General features: G+C 51.4%; 1 protein-coding gene across 2 annotated transcripts; it reads right to left on the bottom strand.

Annotated features, from left to right (window-relative positions):
* Nucleotides 1-13293: 13293 nt before the first annotated feature.
* On the bottom strand, nucleotides 13294-18014 carry NPPC (natriuretic peptide C). 2 transcript variants are annotated; one of them, XM_055398468.2, is made up of 3 exons: nucleotides 17709-18014; nucleotides 16972-17282; nucleotides 13294-16050 (listed from the first exon to the last, which is right to left on the bottom strand). In XM_055398468.2, exons 1-2 carry the CDS (start codon nucleotides 17997-17999, stop codon nucleotides 16992-16994), a joined length of 582 nt encoding a protein of 193 aa, XP_055254443.1. In that variant the 5' UTR covers nucleotides 18000-18014; the 3' UTR covers nucleotides 13294-16050; nucleotides 16972-16991. The 2 variants fall into 2 exon arrangements, with proteins under 2 accessions (XP_055254443.1, XP_055254442.1); XM_055398467.2 differs by having other exon boundaries at nucleotides 13298-13796.
* Between the last annotated feature and the right edge of the window lie 5501 nt (nucleotides 18015-23515).

The raw sequence follows: 23515 nt of genomic DNA, 5'->3' as shown, positions 1-23515 counted from the left end.
TCCCTTCTTGGAAGTCCCAATAGAAGGACAGGGTCCAGCAGTGACTCGGTGGATCCAACTTGGTGACAGCTCGCAGGAGCGTTTGGCTCTCTGCCTCATGTGTTTGCTGCCATCCTTTTTCTGAGAACGGTTCAGACCTTAGCAATCTCTCTGTGTAGTTTGCAAAGCCCCTAGACACCTCCCTTGCGTACCCAGGTGCTTTTCCAGGTCACAGGGCTTTGTAGGGTTTTGAGCAAGATGCAAATGTAAAAGAGAAGTCTAGATCTTCAGAACTGGATAAATTTTATGTATTCAAAAAAATTTTTTTAATTTATTTATGGCATTCGGGATCTTAGTTCCTCAACCGGGGATTGAACCTGTGTCCTCTGCAGTGGAAGCGTGGAGTCTTAATCACTAGACCACCAACTTGCTTATTTTTTTAAACTTACTTGTAACCGAATGGTTATCTAGGATTCAGCTTTAAACATAACAACTTACTCATCTGACAAATATTTATTGAGTACTTATCACATTCTAGAGTCTAGATGCTAGGCTTTCAGTGTAAACACAACAAATCCTGCCCCTACAAAATTTACATTCTAGTGGGAAAGGCAAGCAATAAATAAGCACAGAATATCATCAATCAGTTCAGTTCAGTCTCTCAGTCGTGTCCGACTCTTTGCGACTCCATGGACTGCAGAACGCCAGGCCTCCCTGTCCATCACCAACTCCTGGAGTTTATTCAAACTCCTGTCCATTGAGTCGGTGATGCCATCCAACCATCTCATCCTCTGTTGTCCCCTTCTCCTCCTGCCCTCAATCTTTCCCAGCATCAGGGTCTTTTCAAATGAGTCAGTTCTTCCCATCAGGTGGACAAAGTATTGGAGTTTCAGCTTCAACATCAGTCCTTCCAATGAATATTCAGGACTGATTTCCTATAGGATTGACTGGTTTGATCTCCTTGCTGTCCAAGGGACTCTCTAGAGTCTTCTCCAATACCACAGTTCAAAAGCATAAATATTTTGGCACTCAGCTTTCTTTATAGTCCAACTCTCACATCCATATATGACTGCTGGAAAAACCATAGCGTTGAATAGATGGACTTTTGTTGGCAAAGTACTGTCTCTGCTTTTTAATATGCTGTCTAGGTTGGTCATAACTTTCCTTCCAAGGAGTAAGCATCTTTTAATTTCATGGCTGCAGTAACCATCTGCAGTGATTTTGGAGCCCCCCAAAATAAAGTCTGCCACTGTTTCCACTGTGTCCACATCTATTTGCCATGAAGTGATGGGACCAGATGCCATGATCTTAGTTTTCTGAATGTTGAGCCTTAGGCCAACTTTTTCACTCTCTTCTTTCACTTTCATCAAGAGGCTCTTTAGTTATTCTTCACTTTCTACCATAAATGTGTTGTCATCTGTATATCTGAGGTTATTGATATTTCTCCTGGCAATGTTGATTCCACCTTGTGATTCATCCAGCCCAGCATTTCTCATGATATACTCTGCATATAAGTTAAATTAGCAGGGTGACAATATACAGCCTTGAAGTACTCCTTTCCCTACTTGGAACCAGTCTGTTGTTCCATGTCAGTTCTAACTGTTGCTTCCTGACCTGTATACAGATTTCTCAAGAGGCAGGTCAAAGTGGTCTGGTATTCCCATCTCTTGAAGAATTTTCCACAATTTGTTGTGATCCACACAGTCAAAGGCTTTAGCATAGTCAATAAAGCAGAAATAGATGTTTTTCTGGAACTTACAGAATATAGTGTCAGAAGGAAAATAAAGCAGGGTGAGGGCATAACCACTGTGTGGGTGGTAAGATGGAAAGTTATTCCAAATAAGATGGTTCGGGAGATTACAGTTCAGACAGATGGGAAGGTCTGGCTGAGAGGTTGGCATCTGAGCAAAGATCTGAATAATATTAATAAGTGAATCTATCATGAGAATATCAGCCCTGAGTATTCATTGGAAGGACTAATGCTAAGGCTGAAGCTCCTATACTTTGGCCACCTGATTCAAAGAGCCAACTCATTGGAAAAGACCGTAATGCTGGGAGAGACTGAGATCAGGAGGAGAAGGGGAGTGACAGAGGAAGAGATGGTTAGATAACACCATTGACTCAATAGACATGAGTCTGAGCAAAGTCCTGGAGAAAGTGAAGGACGGGGGGCCTGGTGCGCTGCAGTCCATGAGGTCTCAAAGAGTCAAACACAGCTGAATGACTAAGACTCACACACATTATAGACAAGACATTATCCGGACATCTAGCTCTCTCACAGCGCTCTGAATTAGGTCTTATCCCAATTTTACAGATTTAGAAACTGAGACTCAAACAGGTGAAGATATTTGTTTGACCACATGTCTCCTAAGTTGTTTGTTATAAGTCCAAAGGGTCAGAGAGACTTAGCATAGGAAAAGACCACAGAGTGGGAACATTGTCAGAAGACAGATGGAAACCATAAGCCAGGGAAAATGGGCTTCGCAGGTATTAGCCCTGAATATTCACTGGAAGGACTGAAGCTGGAGCTCCAATACTTTGGCCACCTGATCTGAAGAGCTGACTCACTGGAAAGACCCAGATGCTGGGAAAGGTTGAGGGCAGGAGGAGAAGGGGGTGACAGAGGATGACATGGTTAGATAACACCACTGACTCAATGGACATGATTTTGAGCAAACTCCGGGAAATAGTGAAGGACAGGGAAGCCTGGCATGCTGCAGTCCACGGGGTCACAAACAGCTGGACACGACTAAGGGCCTGAACAACGACAACAAGGGTCATAAAGGAAGTCTTGAAACTTTGGTGGTGGCAAGGACGGAGACTGAGCAGCCATTTCTGTTGCTCTTGAGCAGCGATGTGCAGGGAGTAAGCCCAGTTCTGAATGGGGCTTTTCCTAGAGGCCTCTCTCCTTTACCACGTGACTTGGATGAGACCTGTCCTGAGCACTCTGATTCTGGGACCATCTCAAGGGACAGAAGGTCACATCCCCAGGCCAGCTACTTTGGCTTCGCCTACCGGAAATAAGAGTGTGATCTCACAGTTCCCTGACCCTTCTGTGAGACCCCAGGGGTTTCACCCATGAAAGTCACTCATCTTCCCATCAGCAGGGATCAGCGCTAGAATCTTCAACCTGCCCTTTGCTGCCACAAACTTTCACTGAGCGCCTGTGATGTGCCAGTCACTGGGCTGGATGCTGGGAACATCAGGATGAGAAGACTTCAACCTTGCCCTTGAAGAAGTTGCAGCTACTCTGGGTAGCATCTTGGTTCTACCCAAATGGGATTGTTCTCACTGGGAGCTAATGATGCCATCTGACTGTGTCGGTGTCAATAGGTACAAAGACCTTTACCGCTTAGCTGAAGGAGAAAGGAGTCTGGGAAGGGGGTAGTGCTAGGAGGTGTTGGATGGCCTGTAAGGACAAAGCAAAATACAACGGTGTGATGAGAGGAGAGGGGAGAACCTGGGGTCACCGGCCACCCGCCGCCCCTGCCCCTCCCCCTATGGACTGACTTCAAGACCCAAAGATCAGAGCGGCTGGTAGGGGCAGCTGAAGGAGGGGTTCATGAGATCTGACCCAGCAGCACCACTTAGGGACCAGAACCTCCCTCACCCCAGTCCCAGACAGGAGTGCCCAGCAAGCCTCAGGGTGGCCTCAGAGGGCAGTTTCAGTGTCCAGCAAGGTGGCATTCCTGGGGGCAGGGGCTTTGACAGTGCGAGGTGGCCAGTGTCCCCTTCGAGGGCTGTGAGCCATCGATGGTCCATCTGGAGGACAGGGAATGAAAGTGTTTGGGGATTTCCCTGAAATTACTAGGGTGACCATGAGGGGAGGCACAATCCTACAGGCTGTGGTAATTCAGGTCGATGAGACCTGGCTTTCGTCTGCAGTTTGGGAAGCCTGGGCGCTCATGTGGTAGAGTGTGCCTGCACCTTGTCTTGTACTGGATTGGCCGAGAAGTTCATTTAGGTTTTCCCATAAGATGTTACAAAGATACCCGAACGAACTTTTCGGCCAGCCCAGTACTTTTTGCTCCTAGAGATTCGCCTGTTCCAGACCTTTCGTGTATATGGAACCATTCAATATATGATCTTTGTGTCTGACTTCTTTCATATGTTTCTAAGGTTCATCTATATTGTGGCATGAATCAGTACTCCATTTCTTTTTATTCCCAAATAATATTCTGCTGTGTGAATAGACCAGGGGCTTCCCAGGTGGTGCTAGTGGTAAAGAACCTGCCTGCCAATGCGGGAGACATAAGAGAAATGGGTTCGATCCCTGGGTCGGGAAGATTCCCTGGAGTAGGAAATGGCAACTGCAGTGTTCTTGCTTGGGGAATCCCATGAACACAGGAGCCTGGCGGAATACAGTCCATAGGGTTGCATAGAGTCAGACACCACTGAAGCACCTTACCACACATGCACACACTTATCCATCCACTAATTGATGGACATTTGGGTTGTGATGGACCTTAAACATTTTTTAAATTATTAATTTATTTATTACTCTGATAATTAAATGTTAGATCAAAACATTTCCTTTTACTCAGAGTGGTTCCAAGATCTATTAATCCAAATAGTTTTTACTAAATGCAAACTTAAAATATAATAATGGCTTTCTTACTATAAATTAACATATGAAAAATACGAAGCTAGACTATTAATTATTTAATATTAACAATATAATTATATATTACAGTATTTATTATAGTAATTATTCTTATATGTGGATAAGATGCTAAGCTTGGTATTAGAGCTAAATTTGATTAATTTCTCAGTTTTATATTTTTCACAAGCTTTTGAAATGCTAGTAGTATATTAGAACAAACTGAAGAAACTCATTGGAGATTCTCTTTTTTGGTTATTATGAATAATGCGGCTGTGAACACCTGTGTATGTCTATATACTTGCGTCTGTGTGCGTGCTCAGTCGCTTCAGTAGGGTCTGACTCTTTTTGACCCTAGGGACTGTAGCCCGCCAGTCTACATGGGATTCCTCTGTCCATGGGATTGTCCCGGGAAGAATACTGGAGTGGGTTGTTATTTCCTCCCCTAGGGAGTTTTCCTGACCCAGGAATTGAACCCACATCTCCTGCATTGCAGGCGGATTCTTTACCACTGAGCCACCGGGGAAGCCCCTATATGCATGTATATATGTATAAAGTGTATATGTGTATGTACACACACACACACACACACACACATCTTCATTGCAAACAAGTACAACCAAAAAGTACAAGAAATAAAAGGAGCCACCTGAAATCCTTCATCTAGAGGTAATAGCTGTCATCACTGGCAAACATCCTACCAGATGTTACCCTATTTTTAGTCTCAGAAATTATCTCAAAGGTTTCTTGAGTTTGGGCCCTGCTTCCTCTCCGCTCATGGGTCATGGATTACACAGGAGAGGGACACCTTCCCCCCAACAGGCCATGGATGCAAAGTTGCTGAAAGTTCTTTGGGCCATTGCTCTCCGAAAGGAGTGTGAGTGCATCCTACGGCCTGGGAAGGAAGTATGTGTGTATGCAATACTATCATACTTTTAATAACAGAGAAGTGCTTGTATTTATTTGTGCCGTCAGTGGTAAAGGATCTGCCTGCAATGCAGGAGATGCAGGTTCGAGCCTTGGGTCAGAAAGATCCCCTGGGGGAGGAAATGGCAACCCACTCCAGTATTCTTGCTGGGACAATCTCATGCACAAAGGAGCCTGGAGGGCTACAGTCCATAGGGTCGCAAAGAGTCAGATGTGACTGAACACGCACATGCTTGCATTTTATGTTCAAATAAATAATTATACTTAACCTTTTACTGATGGGGTGCATTCAGTGATGAAAAGGAGGTAGATCCAAGTGGATTCGGCAGCCTTTCTGCAGTCGGCCGTCCAAAGGCTCCCAGTCCTTCTCCGAGCTGCCTGAGCCCTGGCAGCACTGCAGCTTGCCTGCCTCTCTTCTCTTTGCTCACACTCACAATTCACACCAGACCTGGTGTCCACAGACCCCCCAAGTGACCCGAGCCCTAAGCCAGGAGAGGGAGCCCCGCAGTGCTTCTCGGGTCGCAAAGCCCACCCGGGGTCCCCTACCCCAGCCTATGCACTCAAGCCTGGGGTCCAGCTGTCCCCATCCACGGGTGCTTCATGTGGTACCCTGATGCCCTGACTTTCTCCCCAACACCCTCAGGCTTGTCTGACTTTGTCCCAGGAGAGCCCTGATCCTCCCAGTGCTGTCGCGCTCCCTGGTGTTCATCCAAGTGGAGCACCTTTTCTGACCCTCTTGTTTGGTCTCTAGGTCATGTCTGCCTCTTTGTGACCCCATGGACTGTAGCCCACCAGGCCCCTCTGTTCGTGGGATTTTACCAGGCAAGAATACTGGAGTGGGTTGCCATTTTCTACTCCAGGGGATCTTCCCGACCCAGGGATTGAACTCATGTCTCCTGCATTGGCAGGTGGATTCTTCACCACTGAGCCACTGGGGCAGCCTCTGACTTTCTTAGATCTAACAAATAGGACACCTGGAATCCTGTTTCTGTCCTGCTCCTAGCTGAAGCCTTAAGGCCCCAGCAGATGAGACAGAGCGATAGAAGAGATGCCTCGGAGCCGGCCAGCCCCGAGATGACAGGTCTGTCCATTCTCCAGCTCCGGACCCGCTACTCCTCAGCCAGAGGAGGATGCGCTGCAGCTGTGAATTTCTCTCAGGAGCGCAGTGCAGAGCTCGTGTCTGAACAGCCACTGGAGAAATGAAAGGTTTGGCTCACTCTAGTGGGGAAGCACACCTGTGCTGCCCAGGGTAATGCACAGCACTTGTACTGCCCTGAGATGCACACACACGTACACACTCACACCCCGTACACTGAACCTGAAATTCAAACCTCCAACACACACTCACAGACTCACACACACACACTCACCCCCCATACACTGAACCTGAAATTCAAACCTTTCTCTCTCTCTCTCTCACACACACACTCATATCCCATACACTGATCCTGAAATTCAAACCTCTGTCTCTCTCTCTCACACACAAACACACTCAAAGACACACACACACACACTCACACCCTATACACTGAACCTGAGAATCAAACCTCCAACACACACACACACACACACACACACATACTCTCACACCCTATACACTGAACCTGAGAATCAAACCTCTGACACACACACACATGCTCACACCCCCCATACACTGAACCTGAAATTCAAACCTCTCTCTCTCTCTCTCACAAACACACACACACACACTCAAAGATACACACACACACACTCACACCCTATACACACAACCTGAGAATCAAACCTCTGACACACACACATGCTCACACCCCCCATATACTGAACCTGAAGTTCAAACCTCACACTCATGGGCTGGGCCTGGGCTGCCATGGAGAACAGGCAGTGGACCGAGAAGCTAGCCCAGACTAAGATGTGTGCAATGAGGTCCTGTCTGGAGAAGTGGGTTTGGGTGGAAGCATCAGAATCTCTGATGGACCTGGGGGAACAAAAAGAAAGCTGAAGGTGTTTTGGAGAGAGGGTGTTTGGTAGCTGTATCATCGGGTGAAGGAGCTTGTCCTCAGATTATGTTAATGGAGACCCAGAGATGGCAGAGGAGGCAGGGGAAAGAGCAAATGCGCTGAATTCTTGTCCCTTGTGTGAAGGAGCTCAGAGTGTTTGTGATTTGATTTTGGTAATAATATAAATGTGGGTTTAATAATTTTCATGAAAAACTAAATGGAACTCCTAACAGAATTAAAAACAGGATATCTAATTTCCAAATCACTGAAGAAGATAAAAGCAAGCACTAGAGTCTACAGAAGAAAAAAAAATTAAATTAAAAGGATCAAAAACTTTAAAGAACCTTAAAAACACAGTCAAAATTCAGATGAAAAAGTTGGGCCAAGCATAAGCAATAATGACAATAACTGTGAACAATCTAGTTTCCTTATTAAAAGGCAGAATGTCTCAAATTACATATTTTTAATCTAATACATTATAAACACACCTAAATTTAAAAAAGTACCAGAAAGGGAAAGAATCAAAACTTGGGCAAAGATATCAAGCACAAATAAAAATTAAATAGGGCTGTTACCATTCACATCAGATAAAGTAGAATCTGCTAGGAAGTGGACGACTCACAGTGAAGGAAGGATTTAAGTGGTGCCTGCATGTGGGTGCACACTCGCTCCTGTTCCCTGAAGTGCAGATCTCCGCCAATTCTGGGCACAAGGGAGAACTGTGCTTCCTCAGCTCCGAAAAGTAAGTTATGGCCCACGTGACTTGTTTTGGCCAGTTAAATGTGACTGTAAGTCTCGCATCCTGGGTAGAAGCCTTCGGTTCCTTGAACTCCCAGCAGGCTCTCTTCCATGTCCCAACATATGAGGAAAAATTCCTTGGTTTGGAGGTGCCACACTGAGCCATTGAATGGTAAGGAGCTGCCCTGGAGGGTTGCCCAGCCCCACGGCAGACTGTGCAAGCAGGAAATAAACATTTAACCCACTGCAATTTTGTCGTTGTTTGTTACCACGGCAAAACCTCACATTTCCTATCTAATGCATACACTAAAATTGAATTTTAACGTACTAAATAAGTAACACCTATATGACTGTTCAAATACAAGGACCAAACACCGTATCATTTCACTTATATGTGGAATCTAAAAAAATAAAACAAATATAACAAAACAGAAACAGACTCATAGATATGGAGAACAGCCTGGTTGGGGGGGCTGCTGGGTGAAACAGGAGAGGGCAATAAAGAGGTATGAACTTCCAGTTGTGGAATAAATAATTCACAGGGATATGAGGTACAGCATGGGGAATATGGTCAATGATATTGTAATCCTTTTGTATGGTGACGGATGGTAACTAGACTTATTATGGTGATCATTTTGTAATATATAAAAATACTAAAACACTATGTTGTACAGGGCTTCTGTGATGACTCAGACAGTAAAGAATCTGCCTGCAATGTAGGAGACCCAGGTTTGATTCCTGAATTGGGAAGATCCCCTGGAGTAGGAAATGGCTACCCACTCCAGTATTCTTGCCTGGAGAATTCCATGGGCAGAGGAGCCTGGTGGGCTACAGTCCATGCAAAGAGTCAGACATGACTGAGCAAATAGCACTTTCACTTGCATGTTGTAACACTTTGTAAATCAATTATAAATAATAATAATAAAAAAAAGAAAAAAGAAAGATAAATAGAAAAAAATCACAGTGAATTTTTCTAACACCATTATCTGTCTTCAGTGGGGCAGGAGGGATGTGAAAGGTGTAGATGGTGTGGCGGGAGACCCAGTGAGCCTCTAGACAAACTCAGTAAAGATATGAACGTGGGACCACTCCTAGAACAGAAGCTGCCGGTCACACAGCACCCACAGTTTGTTTTGTTGTTTTTAAAAATATTTTTATTTGTTTGCTTGGCTGTACCAGGTCTTAGCTGTGGCCTGAGGGATCCTTGATCTTTGTTGCGGCATGCAGGTTCTTTAGTTGTGACAAGTGGGATCTAGTTCCCTGACCAGGGATTGAACCTGGGCCCCCTGCATTGGGAGTGCGGAATCTAAGCCACTGGACCACTAGGAACGTCCCTGTGCCCACACTTTGGACCCAGTCAATCCTCTGTCTCCTACAATCAAGACAGCTGATCTCCAGCTGCCTCTGGGAAAGTGACATCACCCCCCACACCTCCTGCCGGCCTCATTCTGGCAGGAAGGCGGTGTAGGACCCTTGACTCAAGCGACATCCCTCCGGTGCTTTGTGATTCTGTCTGCCTCCCACCCTACCCACCCTGAAGGCTGCAGGCCCTGGGCTCTCCTGCTGGCTGGCTTCTGGTGGGTTTAGCCAACTGAGAGACTGGTATGGGGCTGGGAGAGAAGCTGGGGTATTTCTGCCTCATTCCACCCTGCACTGGCATAGCTCCGACTCCAGGACAGTCCCTCCCTTTGCCCCCAGGGAGAACCTGACTTCCCACAGGCTCCTCCATCACACCTGCCCACACCTCTGTCGCTTTGGTTAAACTTCCTCATGTGAACCATTTGAGTCGAATCCCTTTTCAGAGGGGACCCTGACTTTTGCTCTCTCCCTTCTTATATCATCCCTGACTGGGAGTGGGCTTCCTTAGTCTGCCCCTTGCCACCCACCTGGGCTAAGAGCTCTTCCTATGGAAGAACAGGGCTCTGACTGGGTCCTGATATCATGCCCACCCCCCGTCATCCCAGACTGGCCTGCTTGTGTGCAGCCCAATTTTGGACCACCTGTTTGGCGTCAGGGGAGGACCTCTCGTGTTTCAGGCAGAGGCAGGGAGGCTCCTGGAACTTGCCTGGCTGAGGACCTGGAGGCTCTGCCTCCCCAACTTCCATCACCTCTATGGTAGGGGTAGGGTGGTACTCTCCGGAAAACACAGGTTTGAGAGATGGAGCCTGTCCTCCAGGTGTGTTTGGGCGCCCATGGGGGGTTCCTGGGCCCTGCCCTGCCAAGCAAAGTTCCTACGTGTTACCAGCCACAGCACCAGGGAGTCTCAACCAGGCAGACTCCCCATTCCTCGCCCTGACTCCCCAACAACTGAGAGCTTCAGGGAAGGGAACGTCTTCCTCCAGGACATCCTGAGGCCTGAGGCCTTCCAGGGCCTGAAATTCTTTTAGCTTCTGCTCAACCAGCCCCATCCTGGAAGACTGGGACTCCATGGGACCCATCCCTGGAGCCGGTCCTAGGACCAGCAGGTGGCCATCCTGGTGGGAGAGAAGCTGCAGGTGCCCCAGGGGCTCTGATGGTGAGACCCTCCATGGAAAGGGGCAGCTGAAAGTTGGCCTGGAGGACCGGAAGCCTTGGACACCATGGGCAGTCTCTGGAGGGTTCAAAACTTTCCCTGGGGCTGCTGGACTATCTGTTGATCCTTCCCAGCTTTCCAGCAGAAACCCATGGCTGGGCTGACAAGGAAGCAGTCAGAGGACTTCAGGTTTAGATGTCACAGGAGGACTTGCCTTCTGGCAGCATCCTCAGACCACAGGTGAGGGGCTGGCCTCCACGGGCGGAAGGCTGGATTGGCAACAGACAGTCAAGCATGTCATGTGTGTGTGTTAGTCGCTCAGTGGTGTCTGACTCTTTGCAACCCCATGGACTGTAGTCGGCCTGGCTCCTCTGTCCATGGAATTCTCCAGGCAAGAATACTGGAGTGGGTTGCCATTCCTTCTTCCAGGGGATCTTCCTGACCCAGGAATAGAACCCAGGTCTTCTGCATTGCAGGCAGATTCTTTACTGTCTGAGCCACCAGGAGAAGCCCATCATGCATGTTGTTTGCAGCTGATTCAGGGATGAGATGGAGAAGGCAATGGCACCCCACTCCAGTACTCTTGCCTGGAAAATCCCATGACGGAGGAGCCTGGTGGGCTGCAGTCCATGGGGTCACTAAGAGTTGGACGCGACTGAGTGACTTCACTTTCACTTTCAAATACTGGAGAAGGAAATGGCAACCCACTCTAGTGTTCTTGCCTGGAGAATCCCAGGGAGGGGAGAGTCTGGTGGGCTGCCGTCTATGGGGTCGCACAGAGTCAGACACGACTGAAGCGACTTAGCAGCAGCAGCGATGAGAGCTACTTAGGAGGAGAGTCTGTGGTGCTTGGGCCCCAGGATCCCGGATACTGTCCACGGAGAAAATCTTTTACTTCCGGTGGCAGCTCCTTGAATCCCAGAATTCTCCGTTCCTTGTGTCTGGGCTTTGGGAGATATGCCTGCCTACCTCCCTACCAGTGAAGCCCACAGTGGACCTGCTGCCTTCTTGTTCCTTCTACTCTCACAGCACCCCTCAGCATCCTCTGCAAAGGGTCTGCAGACCGCACAGCAAACCGAGGCACTGGTGAGCCCTGGGTACGGCAGCCGCTCGCCCTCATTGACCTGGCACCCGAGTTCTGAGCCACGGAAGCTGGGTGAGACTGAGGAAGAGAGCCAGCCCGTAGTGAACTCGGCTTAAAGAAGGGCCCCCGGACAGTGGCGGAAGTCAAGGGGTGGGAAGAAGGTCCCTCACCTCCCCAGCTGGAACGTGACTTCAAAGCTGTTTCCTTACCTAGGTGAGGTCACCGTGTTGGCCGTTCGCCCACCTGAGGACCTGCTGCTCAGGGAAGAGAGGTCAGGGGCTCAGATGTCAGCGGAAAAGCCAGGTGCCACAGGCCACTTCCCTACCCTCAGCAGCAGCAGCATGGGGCTTCTTGGGTGGCTCAGACAGTAAAGAATCTGCCTGCAAGGAGGGATACCTGGGTTCGATCCCTGGGTTGGGAAGATCTCCTGGTGAAGGGACTGGCAACCCACTCTAATCTTCTTGCCTGGAGAATTCCATGGACAGAGGAGCCTGGCTCCACTGGCCTCTTCGCTACCCCCATCCCCAGTCAATTTTTCTCTGGAGACACTTGGACAGGCCCGCTGACCCCATGATCTTGGGGCCACAACCACTCTGGATCCCCCTGAGAGGAGTCATGCCTGGCGGGTGGAACCAGCCCCAGAGGCTCTATTTGTCCTTGTTTTCACCAAACTAGGAACAGAAGGCAGATGGGGGAGCTGCCCAGGAGAGGCATGTACCAAGGATAGAGTAAGATTAGCTTGAAATGATTTAAATTTCCTGATAGCTTCAGGAGAAGGGATTCTAAATATTCATAATTTCTCATGCAAGGCTCCATGGGGCGTATGAGCCAAAATTGTGAACAGCTTCAGGTGAAAAGAAAACCCACATCCCCCTCAAAAATCACATCACACGATGCAAATAGGAAACCAACCAGAGAATATGTTCTTTCTTTCTGAGATCCTTGGCCTCACCCTGCTGAGCCTGGAGAAAATCACCCACCCCATAATTCCCTGAGCTGAGATTCACAAGGTAACAGGACCCACTCTGTAAGTTACACAGGAACCTTCTAAATCTCCCCAAAGCAGAAAGGAAATTTTCAGTTATTTGTTTCCTCTACTAACAGAGAGAAGATGGAGTAGAATTAGAGGGCCCTCTGTTAGCTAAATTTAATTTTAGTTTAATTCACCACATCTGCCTTTTCAGCTGTCCAGTGTCCTGAGCAGAGCTTCCTGACATGGCCGAGATAATCAGAATCAGTCGGGACAAAAGCCACATGGCCAATCCTATCCTGGGAGACACGGATTCAGTGAATCAGGGGGTGGGTAGGGGAAGGAATCTGTATTTTTAACAAGATTCCTGGAGGATTTGGATATAAATCAATCCAGAATTGGGAACATGGCTGCTAGATCCATTCAGAGGCAAAATTCTTGTCTCCACCTCTTCCCTCCTCCTCAGACTAATTACTTAAAAAAGAAGTGCCATGAGTAAATAAAGACAGCTTTCAAGATGTTCATGGAATGAGTTTTTTTTTTTTACATTTTTCAACTAGTTAAGACAAAAACATTACAATGATTGACTTCTTTCATTTAGTTACATAAATAAAATTTTTATAAATATCTCTTTATAAACAATATAAATAGCTTTACAACATAAATACATTTATGCATGACATGAATTTACAAACAGCAATGTTTTACAGCTGGTTTTGTCAGTCTCTTAAAAACTGTCCCTTGTCATCACGTTGGTGTAGGTGTGTGTGTTTCATGTATATAATATATATATAATATATAACTTTTTATTTTTCATTTAAAAAAAAACAAATGATAAGTCATACCCCCCTCCCTAAATAATCATAAAACAGCTGGTGTTGTGTATTCCCGGTACCAGGAAAAAAAAAAAAGGAAATGTAAAAGCCACATTGCGCTGGAGGTGCTTCCAGATGCGAGGAGGCTGATGACCAAGGGTGACCTCAGCAAAATGCAGCAAGCCCCCAATCCTGAAACACAGAGGGCCAGGGGAACTCAGCTGAGAAAGCCCAGCCTGCAGGGCACATCTAGAACCTTCCTCCCACTCCAGCTGTAGCAGGAGGCGTAGTCCCTCGATCTCTGCCTTACAGGCTCTGGCAGAGGCCTTGCTGCAGAGGGATAAGGCCCTTCCACTCAGGTTCTCCCCAGGCCCTCAGCCGTCACCTGCTGTGTCCTTGGCACCTCCTGTCCAAGCACAGGTGGAACCAGAAAGTCAGCCAGCCCTCCGCCCCCTCTGTCTAAGCACAGGCCTTGACCTGGGAGCTCAGTGGGACACAATGAGGGAAGGGGAAGGGAAAACGCCGCTCCCCCCCCCCTAATTTTAGCTACACTACAAACCCTTGGTCAGGTGCTTGCCTTGGCTTTATAAGTCTGGGGGACAACGGAGGGAAAGGGAAGGGAAGCGTTTGAAGAGTGGGGAATTCTGGGCCCAAATCCCGACTCGGATATGTACTTCCGGCACGGCTCTGGAGAGTTTTTAGGCTCGGTTTTCTCACCCATAAAATGGGATAATAGCCACCTTCCAGGGCTGCCACACAGAGCACTGGCAGAATGTCTGGGTCACAGTGGCCCAGTAAATAGCACTTCCTTCCCCAGCTGGCTTCTCCTCAGAAAAGGTCCCTTTCAGAAGCAGAGGAAATGGCATCTTGCACCTGCCCTGGGGAGATGAGTGGTCGTGCTGGGTTAGCAGAGGCATTTGATGAGGGCTGCACCCAGTCTCTGCTAGTGGGTATGAGGGTGAACGGGTGTGAGGGTGCCCCAGGACTGGAGGAAGGCCACCTCGGAGGCAGGGTGGTGGACAGCATGAGCAGAGGGACCCTGGGCCTCAAGGCCTTGGTGAACTCTCCCCATCCCATGTGTTTAAACAGATGACAGATGTCTGTGAGGTGTTCATTCAGGCACCCTCCACACCTCGTCTCTGTCATTAGCATTTTATCATCAAGGCTATAACCATCAGCGATAGTCATTATGGTGGCTGGTTAGAGCCAAAGTCAGCTCCTGAGTGAAGACATGGCCACTGCTTCAGAAGAGCTTTCATCAACGGGGAACCCTAAGCGGTCTTTCTTTTTTAGCCCAGACAGTGAGATAGCCCGGGCATCTCCACTAGAAGGCTGCTGGCAACAGGAAGGATGCTCTGCCTTCTCCCGGCAATAGGGGTGAGGGTGGGGCTGAGACGGTTGTGGATGTTGGAGGTTAGCATTCAGCTAAGAGAACTTCCAGGAAGTTGACAAACTTCCTCGGTTAAAGGGGTCAAGAAGTCTTAGCAGTCGTGATTCCTCCTTCAGGGTCCTTCTCCCCACTCCCACCTTGTACCCACAGACAACCACATCTGAGAGCAAGGAGCCTACGGGGATGTGCACGGCAGGCGCTTGACCTGATGCCAGGACCTTATCCCATCCTCTGCTAACTCATAATACCATTTGTTTGGATTCTCAAGTTGGAACTTGATGCTTAAATCACAAGTTGCAAGTCTAAGGCCTGTGGCTCCATCTCTTTGTTGCTGAGATAGGAGAGAATAGAACAAACCCATCACAACAGTAGCTTCTAAAGACTGGGGCCCACGTGCTGGAATCACAGCAAGTTAAGATCTCAGACAAACGAAGCCCTTGCAGGAGGAGCACACAGCCCGGCCATGTCTGGCTGCAGAGAGGAAAGACACCAGCTAAATGCTAGGGCAGGTGGGTGAGGAGTGCCCCTAAGTTGGGTGAGGCAGGTTTTGTGGGTTATTGATGGACATTTTTCAGAGCCCCTTTGGGCATCTTACAGACCCCAGATCATCTTTGGCTAGCATCTGGCCCTTAACATGCTCATGAGTTCATTTGGGGAGGTTCACAGACAACTATAGCTCAGGTGAGGTTTTCTGTATTGAAGCCTCAGGCGTTGTGCTGGAGAGCTTCAGAGAGGGGCGCTCTTGTCCTCTGGGGGGGAAGACAGCATGGACACTGATATGGCTTCTGGGATGAGAGAACAGCTTGGTCTGGAGTGGGACAGAAAGGCTGTGGGACAGGGAACGACAGCAGCTGGCTGCAGGCAAGGCTGGACACCGGGAGGGGTCAGATTCTAAAGCAGCTGAATGTCAGTTCCAGAGGCTGGATGTTGTTTGTCCACGGACACTGATGGGCAGCGGGGATGGAGAAGATGGGGACAGGAGGGAAGGACCTTGGCCCAGTCCTTGCCAGGATGCAGCGCTCGGCAGGGGCAGAAGGTAGCACGGGGGTTTCCAGCCTGGTGGAGGGGCAGAAGGCCATGCTCAGAAACCCAGGTGTGGAGCCTAGGTGTGGTGGGGGTGGTGGGGAGGGGGTGGGGAGGAGCTCAGTTTGGGATATGTTTGAGTTTGAAGTTGGGGCAAAAAAAGATTTATTTTAGTTTCTGATTCCTTGCCCTGAAATAGTGCCATGAACACTGAGGTTGGATCCTGAAGTCACACGGATTGCAGCAGCGTCAGGACCCTGGACAGGCCAGCTTGCCCACAGCCACAGTTTAGAGACCAGACAAGAATCAGAATGCTCTGGGGTTGAAATGCTTCCTGGTGATGCTAACAAGTGGCTATTATGTCTATTGGGAGGGGGCAGGTGTCACCCCAAGTCTGTCCCATCACAGGAACAACAGACCCAGGGAGCTGTTCTGACCCCTGGGCTGCTTACTACCCAGCACCATGATGCAGTGGCTGGCAGATGAACTTACCCTTGACTTGTATGTATGCCCTTCCTCCTTTGCTCCCACAAACCCAGGATCACCCCTCAACCTCGCCCCTCCCCGCCCCCAAGTTGGAGAGCTGGGGCCAATGTTGCTGGTTGCTTTGTGGTCCTGGGGTGGGTGGGACCCCCACCAAGCTGTCTCTGATTCTCCAGAGGAAGTCAGATGGGTTCATCCATGCTGAGTCATTTCTGACCTTGCCAAAGTTCCCCTACTTTACCCTCACTTTCTCCATCTGTAAAATGGGATGATAAATGTCCCTGGGGCAAAAGTCAAGCACACACACTCAATCCTATGTCCGGATGGGCTGGTCGCGAGGAGGAAAGGTCCCAGGGCCACGTGATCAGAGAGGAACCGGCCCGCGGGAGGGGGTGCAGGCTTGGTTCTGGGGGCTTCCCCGGGGTGCTGGGTGTGCAAGAGCACCCCTAGGCCAGGGTTGGTGGTACTCACCGCCGCCAGGGGTCGCCGCACTAACATCCCAGGCCGCTCATGGAGCCGATCCTGTCCAGCTTGAGGCCGAAGCAGCCCTTGGACAAACCCTTCTTGTTGCCTCCTTTGTATTTGCGCGCGTTGGGGTGCTCGTGCAGGAGGCGGGTCCACGCCGCCCGGGACTTGGTGTCTACGCGCAGGTCCCGGAGCAGTCGCGACCGGTCGTCCTTGAGATTGGCGCCGCCGCCCCCGGGAGTCTTGTCGCCCTTCTTCTGACCGCCGCCCGCAGCCTGGGGCTCGGTTCCTTCCTCGCCGGGCGGAGTTCGCGGGACCTTTCAAGGGAAAGGACGGGCAGGTGAAGGGACACGCCGCAGCAGCGCGGGGGACTCTGCGGGGCCGCCGATGGTCCGGCGCGGAGTCCTGAGAACGCCCGTCACAGGTGCCGGGCAGCTTGGCCCTGCGTCCACCTGCCTCGGGGCCGCCGTGGTCCGCTCCCTCGGGGAGCCCTTTGCCCTCCTCTCCTTTGCCCCTTGCGGGGCTGACCACTCTGGGGTCGAGGCTGCGCATTTGTGGACGCTCTCCCGAGTCCGGGCTTCTAGGGCCCCCCAGCTGTCCCCCGCGCGCATCTCAGGGGAGAGAGCCGTTTTTCCGCCCCCACTGCCCTCACCGCCCCCTACCCCGGTGCGCCACACCCTCCTAGACACCCCAGCCCTCCCATTGCCCCTTGCAGGTTCCGACGTCCCCGCGACAGTACCCACCTTCGGCGGCGCCCCGGGCTTGGCTTCGGAGGGCCGGAGCGAGAGTAGCGCGAGCAGCAGGGCGCAGGCCAGCAGCTGGGAGAGGTGCATGGTGCCCGTGGCGTGCCTGGGCGCAGACGGGAGGCAGCGAGGGTGCGCGGGGCCGGCGGGCCGACCGGCAGGCGAGCGCGGAGCAGGCTGGCCGAGCTGCGGTGCGGGCGCGGGTCCCAGTGCTGCGCGGCGCCGGCTGGGTGCGCTCTGAGTCCGCGGCTCAGCTCGCGCCTTTATAATCCAACCTGCCGCTGATGTCATCCTCCCGCCCACAGGGCCGTCCGGGCCAATGGCACGCGCGCCGAGGGCCAGGAGGGGGCCGCGGGGGCTCCCCCTCGGCCCCCACCCTCACCCCACCCTGGAGAGATCCGGCGGCTCGGCGGGCTCTCTCCGGACTGCGCTCCAAGCTGCAAAGCGGCGCGCACAAGGGACCACGGATTGCAGGGAGCGCACCCTAGCGTGCCAAGCGTCCGTGCACCCGGTGCCCTGCGCACAAGCTTGACCCTCAGCCCACACGCTCGTCCTGGAAAGGATCAGTTTCCCTCTTTGCAGGTGCAAAGATGGGCTCGGAGGAATGAAATCACTTGACCAAAAGCACACAGCCAGAAAGTTGGCACAGTCCGAAATCCACTCAGAGCTGCCGTGTTGCCAGTCTCTTCCCCGGGGCACCTGACGGGAGAGAGGCACCGATCTCTTGAGACTGAGGAGCCGAATGGTGGAGAGGGCGGTCGGGGAGGGAGGCGCAAGAAGAGAGGAATTTGCCCGGGGCCGCAGGGGGGAGCGCAAGCCCTACACCAGAGAATGCAAGCTTTTCGCCTGGGGGTGAGAGCGAAAAACAGAACACTGCGGGTGTGTTTGAGATGCGAGTGTTCCTGCGTGTGTACCGAAGCCCCGTGTGCCGGACGCGGTGACTCTAAGTGCGTCTTCAGCCCGGGTCGGCTGCACAGAACGTCCCCGGGTCTGACTCGCCAGATGGCTCCTGTCTGCACCGGCGGGGGCACGCCTGACCCAGTCTGCACCCACGCGAGGAGCCGCAGCGTGGGGCTGTCGCTCCAGAGTCCTGAGCACCTGCACAGTCTGGGGAGCGAGCTTCACCGCACCCCGAGCCGGGTCTGGCTTCTGTGAGCCGTAACAGGTGGTCGCGTTCGCGTTTTCTGCCGCTGAGTGGTCCCCGTCGTGGTTGTCGGTACACGCCCAAGCATCCCTGCCGCCCACGACTCCTTCTCCTGGAAAGGGCGTCTCCGCAGGCTGAGAAGTCATTCGGGATGGGCGGCGGAGACAGAGGGTCCTAAGAACTGAGTGAGGTGTGGGATCTATGACTCCGTGGCTGCCTCCAGACAGGACTCAGCTGGAAAGCAGAGACCAGGCGAGGGTGCGCTGGCGGACCCCAGCGGCCAAGACGACCCGGAGGGTTGGAGGCACCCGGGTGACCTTTTTCAGGGAAAGGAAGCTGCTCCCCAGGCCTGAAAGCTACTGGAGTCAAGAGGGACCGGGAGAACCAGGTGTCTCCTGGTGGATCCCACAGCAGAGGCTGATACAAAACCATCTGCTTTCTCTTTCCCACCCTGGCATTCTGCGCTGGAAAGTGAAGGTCACTTTGTTTAGGAAATAACCTATGTGTGAGGCCTGAGTTTGAGGTAGCAGATCTCCTGAACTCCAAGATGATCATCAGCAGTGCATCCTTTGTGTTTTGATGAGTTGGCTCACCACCTCCAGGTAGCCACCCTGATTGCCTGTCTATAGTTATACTGGTAGAGTGGCACTACTCTTTTCATTTGAAGAGAAAAGAAGAGATACTGAAGAGGAAGAGGGAGGGTCTCCAGGTGGAGGATGGAAGTTCCCTCTCCTTTTTGTCTATTGGACAAACAGGATTGTTACCAACCTGGAACTTCTTTGAGATGTGCTTTGTTTATACAGGTTTAAGGAGCCAGGCAGATTGGGCCAGGCATGGGGTTGGTTTCCAGGGAGCAGCAGCTACATCCTCTGAAACCCCTTATTAAGGACAGGTTGGGAGCTTCATGGCACCTCTTTCTGTCTGAATATCTGTAGGCTGGTTCTTCCTGTCTCTGTGTCCCTTGTTTGTACTTGGTGATGGCTGGGTAACCATCTAGGTTGGTCTTCTCTCTGAACTTTGAGATTACATGCAGTAAATCAACCCTGCCCCACCCCCATCCCAGGGTGGACAGAATCACCACCTTGGGCTCTACCTGCCTCCATCTGTGGAAGAGTTTTCTGGTGAGCCCTCACTTCTGAACACTGGAGTGTGGTCCTTTGGGGCAAGTCAGATCCTGGAAGAGTTAACTGTGGCATGAGGCTTCCCTGGGACAGATCAGGGTGCAGTTCTTGCCTCCCTGGGGCCTGAGAGGTGGGATGGATAGAAGTGGGAGGATGGTGCTGGAGGGACCTTCAGGGAAGGAGGTAGTCAGCACATGACTGCTTTGGCGACGAAAGCTCCCCACCCCTCCTCCCTGTTTCCTTGCTCAGAAAGCTGCAGAGAAGGCTCTCTCTGCCTCCTGGGCTAGACCTGAGACTCAGATTCCTTCTTCCTGTTTTTTCCTCCACAAGGTCTGCTCCTTCTTGCTCTGGCCCCAGAGGCCAGGCCTGGGAAAGTTGGAACCACTGAGCAGCTGAACGTGAGTTTTTTGTGGCCCTTTATTGAATGCCCAGTGTGATAACTCCTCTTGATGGCAAAGGAGAGAGAAAAGGTTACTGGGCCTCAGGAGCCTGGCTTTTCTGTAGGGAATCTTGTCATTTGTCACTTCTCCATCCACTGATTCCCCCAAGAATTCACTGAACATCCATGCAACCTGTAGGGTTCCATCCTAGCAGCCCCGAACCACCCCCCCCCAATCCCCAGGCAACAGACACTAGCTTTGTGGGCTGAAAAGGACAATGGCAGGGAGACAGGCAGTTTCCCCAGCTTGGGCTGGGAGGGCAAGCTTCCTGGAGAAGGAAAACTGTGTGCTGAGCCGGGACAGGACACATGGCAAGCAGGAGAGAAAGGAGAGGAGGGAGACATGGATGGAAAACAGAGTGACTCCTTTTGGGTTAATGGAGGGGGCACGCACCCAGGCTTAGAGGGGGCAGTAACAGAAAAACACGAGTACTCAGACCTAGGGGAAGAAAGTGGGGGAGGTCTTCGGGGAGGAGTGCCCAGAGGAGGGCAGACTTAGGAGAGAGGCAGGTAGGTTCTAGAGACAAGAGAGGGGATACAGAAGGGGAGGGGCTTGTCTTCGAAGGGTTGGGGGTGTTGTGCTCCTGAGGATGAGGAAGGCAATCAAGCTCAGGGGGCGGGGCTTGACCGATGGGGCCGAAGGAGAGTGATCGGTTGTGGAGGGGACATAGAGAGGGAGTAGGAAAAGTCAGAGCCAGGCTGAATTGTGCCAAGCTCCAGGCAGCCCAAAGTGGCATGCCTGGGACCTCTTCTTCCTGAACCTCTGAAAGGTGGGGATATGGAGAGAAAAGACTCCATTCTTATTGGCCCCTTTTCCTTTTTTCTCCTTCCTCCACAAGGGCAGGGTTAGATCCTTGTGCCTACCATGGATTGGCCCTTCCAGGGGACAGTTGATGTTCAACCCTTTATGAGGACCCTGTAGAAATGGGTGGCTCAGTGGTAAAGGATCCGCCTGTGATGCAGAAAATGCAGGAGACCCTGAGGTTCAGTCCCTGGGTGGTAAGATTCCCTTGAGGAGGGCATGGCAATCCATTCCAGTATTCTTGCCTGTATAATCCCCATGGACAGAGGAGCCTGGTGGGCTACAGTCCAGTCCACTCCAGTATTCTTGCCTAAAGAATCCCATGGACAGAGAAGCCTGGCAGTCTACAGTCCATAGGGTTGCAAAGAGTCGGTCCTGACTGAGCACCCATGCGTAGAGATGAGAGGGGGCCTTGATGAGGTAAGAAATGTGTGCATAAGCTTTTAGGAGGCTGGGGAATGTGTGGCTAAGAGAGGATTGTCCAGCCCCCTCCCCAGGATGGGAACAAGCCCCCGGTGTAACAGCGCCCCCTCCTGGTCCTGAGGAGGATTCTCAGGCACACAGAGAAGGGAAAGATTGCTCCGGGGCCCATCTGTTTTTCTCTGCAATTATTTCATCCCGAGGGGCCCCCTTCCAGTTGCATAACTTCCCAGAGAGGACACTGAACAGGCGGTGAGCACATCTCAAGGAGGCCGGGCCGGGAAATTGTAGTGGGACCCTCGCCAATCCCATCACTGCACGGGGCCTTCAGTTTCACCTCCTGAATCAGGGGGAAAAGCTTTCCTTGCCTCCTAGATGGGGTCAGATGAGTCTGGAGGCCCCGTCAAGAACTTTCAGAGTCCTAGAGGAAGGCAGGAGGAAGCAGCCAGGGCAGAAGAGGGTTCTCAGAGTCAGTGCACCAGACACACCTGCCAGGTGGGAGGGCCCTGCAACCCTGAGACTCCCAGATCTGTTGGTGATGGGGACCCATGGAGGGTGCAAGGGCACCACCTGGCCAGGTCTCCTTGAGCTTGGAGCTCTTCCAGGAGTCCTGCACCTATAGGGCCTGGCTTTAGGAGAGGAGCCAGAGGCCAAGGAAGCATCATCCATCCTTCCCAGGCCAGAAATTCCAGAAAAGCTTAACTTCATCATGCCGTGAGGTCTTTGTCTGACCCCAGGACACCCCCCACCCGGTGAACCAGCTGCCCTCTTTCTCCTTTCCCAGGGGCCCTGCCAGCACCTGCTCCAGATGGCCTCCAACCCCCATGTCCGACGCTGGCCCATGACGTCAGAGTTTATCCCTTGCAACCCCTCCTTTTTTTTCCTTTTCAAAAATAAAAGACAGGCCCTGCAGATAGGCTCAGTTCCCTGGGGGTAGTGGGTGGTGGTAGGGGGCCAACTGCTCCCTCTGTGGCTATCAACAGGCAGGTGAGGGAGGAGAGGCTGAGGCCTAAACCCTGAGAAAGTGAACGGAGTGGTGAGGGAGAGGGGCCTTCCCAGCAGAAGACAGTTCAGCATCCTGACCTCAGCGTGGTGCGTGCACCAGATGTTTGCAGAGGGAATGGATTTGCTCCCAGGCTCTGTGCCCTGGGGACTGAGCTTGCCTTGGCTGGGTTTCTGCTATAATATTGAGCATATGGAGCATTTCCAAGCAGGGAGCTACTTCTTGCTGGCCTGGGGGTCCCTGCATGCAGTGAGCCCACCCCCTTGGTGGGTACCAGAAAGAGGCTGTCTACCATCTGGTCTTAGAGACAGGGTTTCAGATTTTTTGGAGGCCACAGTCTTCAAGAAAGGGGGCTTCTCCCGGGAAGAGAAGGGGCCCTAGGTGACTTCCAGAAGACTCTTAATTTTGCTCTTTGGCAGAAGGCACTCTAGGATGGGCCTGCCAGGACCCAGGGCCACCAGGCAGCTCAAGGAGTCACCTCTCTGGATTTTCCAAGCCAGAAACTCATCTGCAAATTTCTGCCCTCAGAGTGTGTGATCACCAACTACTTTCTGGTGAACAGTCAATTTATGAAATGAAAATGACCAGAAAACCCTAGCAACAGAGGGTCATGACCAAGCCAGATGCTAACAAGGCTTGGAGGAACATACTTTTTTGCAATCTGGTCTCCACAGGGATTAGAAAACACTTTTAAGCCCAAGGTCCATAAATTGTTTGAAAACCACCCCAGTGCCTGTGTGAATTTTTTTCTGAGCTTCATGTGCAATAATACCATACAACAAACCTTTTCTTTTGGATCGCCCGGGAAGGTCCCTGTGTCCCAGTTCAGGCTGGGCAAGGAGAAGAAGGGTCTTGCCCTACAAATGACAACCTCTTTT

The sequence above is a fragment of the Moschus berezovskii genome, chromosome 2 (genome assembly GCF_049115385.1).
Source record: "Moschus berezovskii isolate FMDL1 chromosome 2, NW_MosBer_1.0, whole genome shotgun sequence".
Classification (NCBI taxonomy): Eukaryota; Metazoa; Chordata; class Mammalia; order Artiodactyla; family Moschidae; genus Moschus; species Moschus berezovskii.
This window is presented reverse-complemented; position numbering and strand designations above follow the sequence as displayed.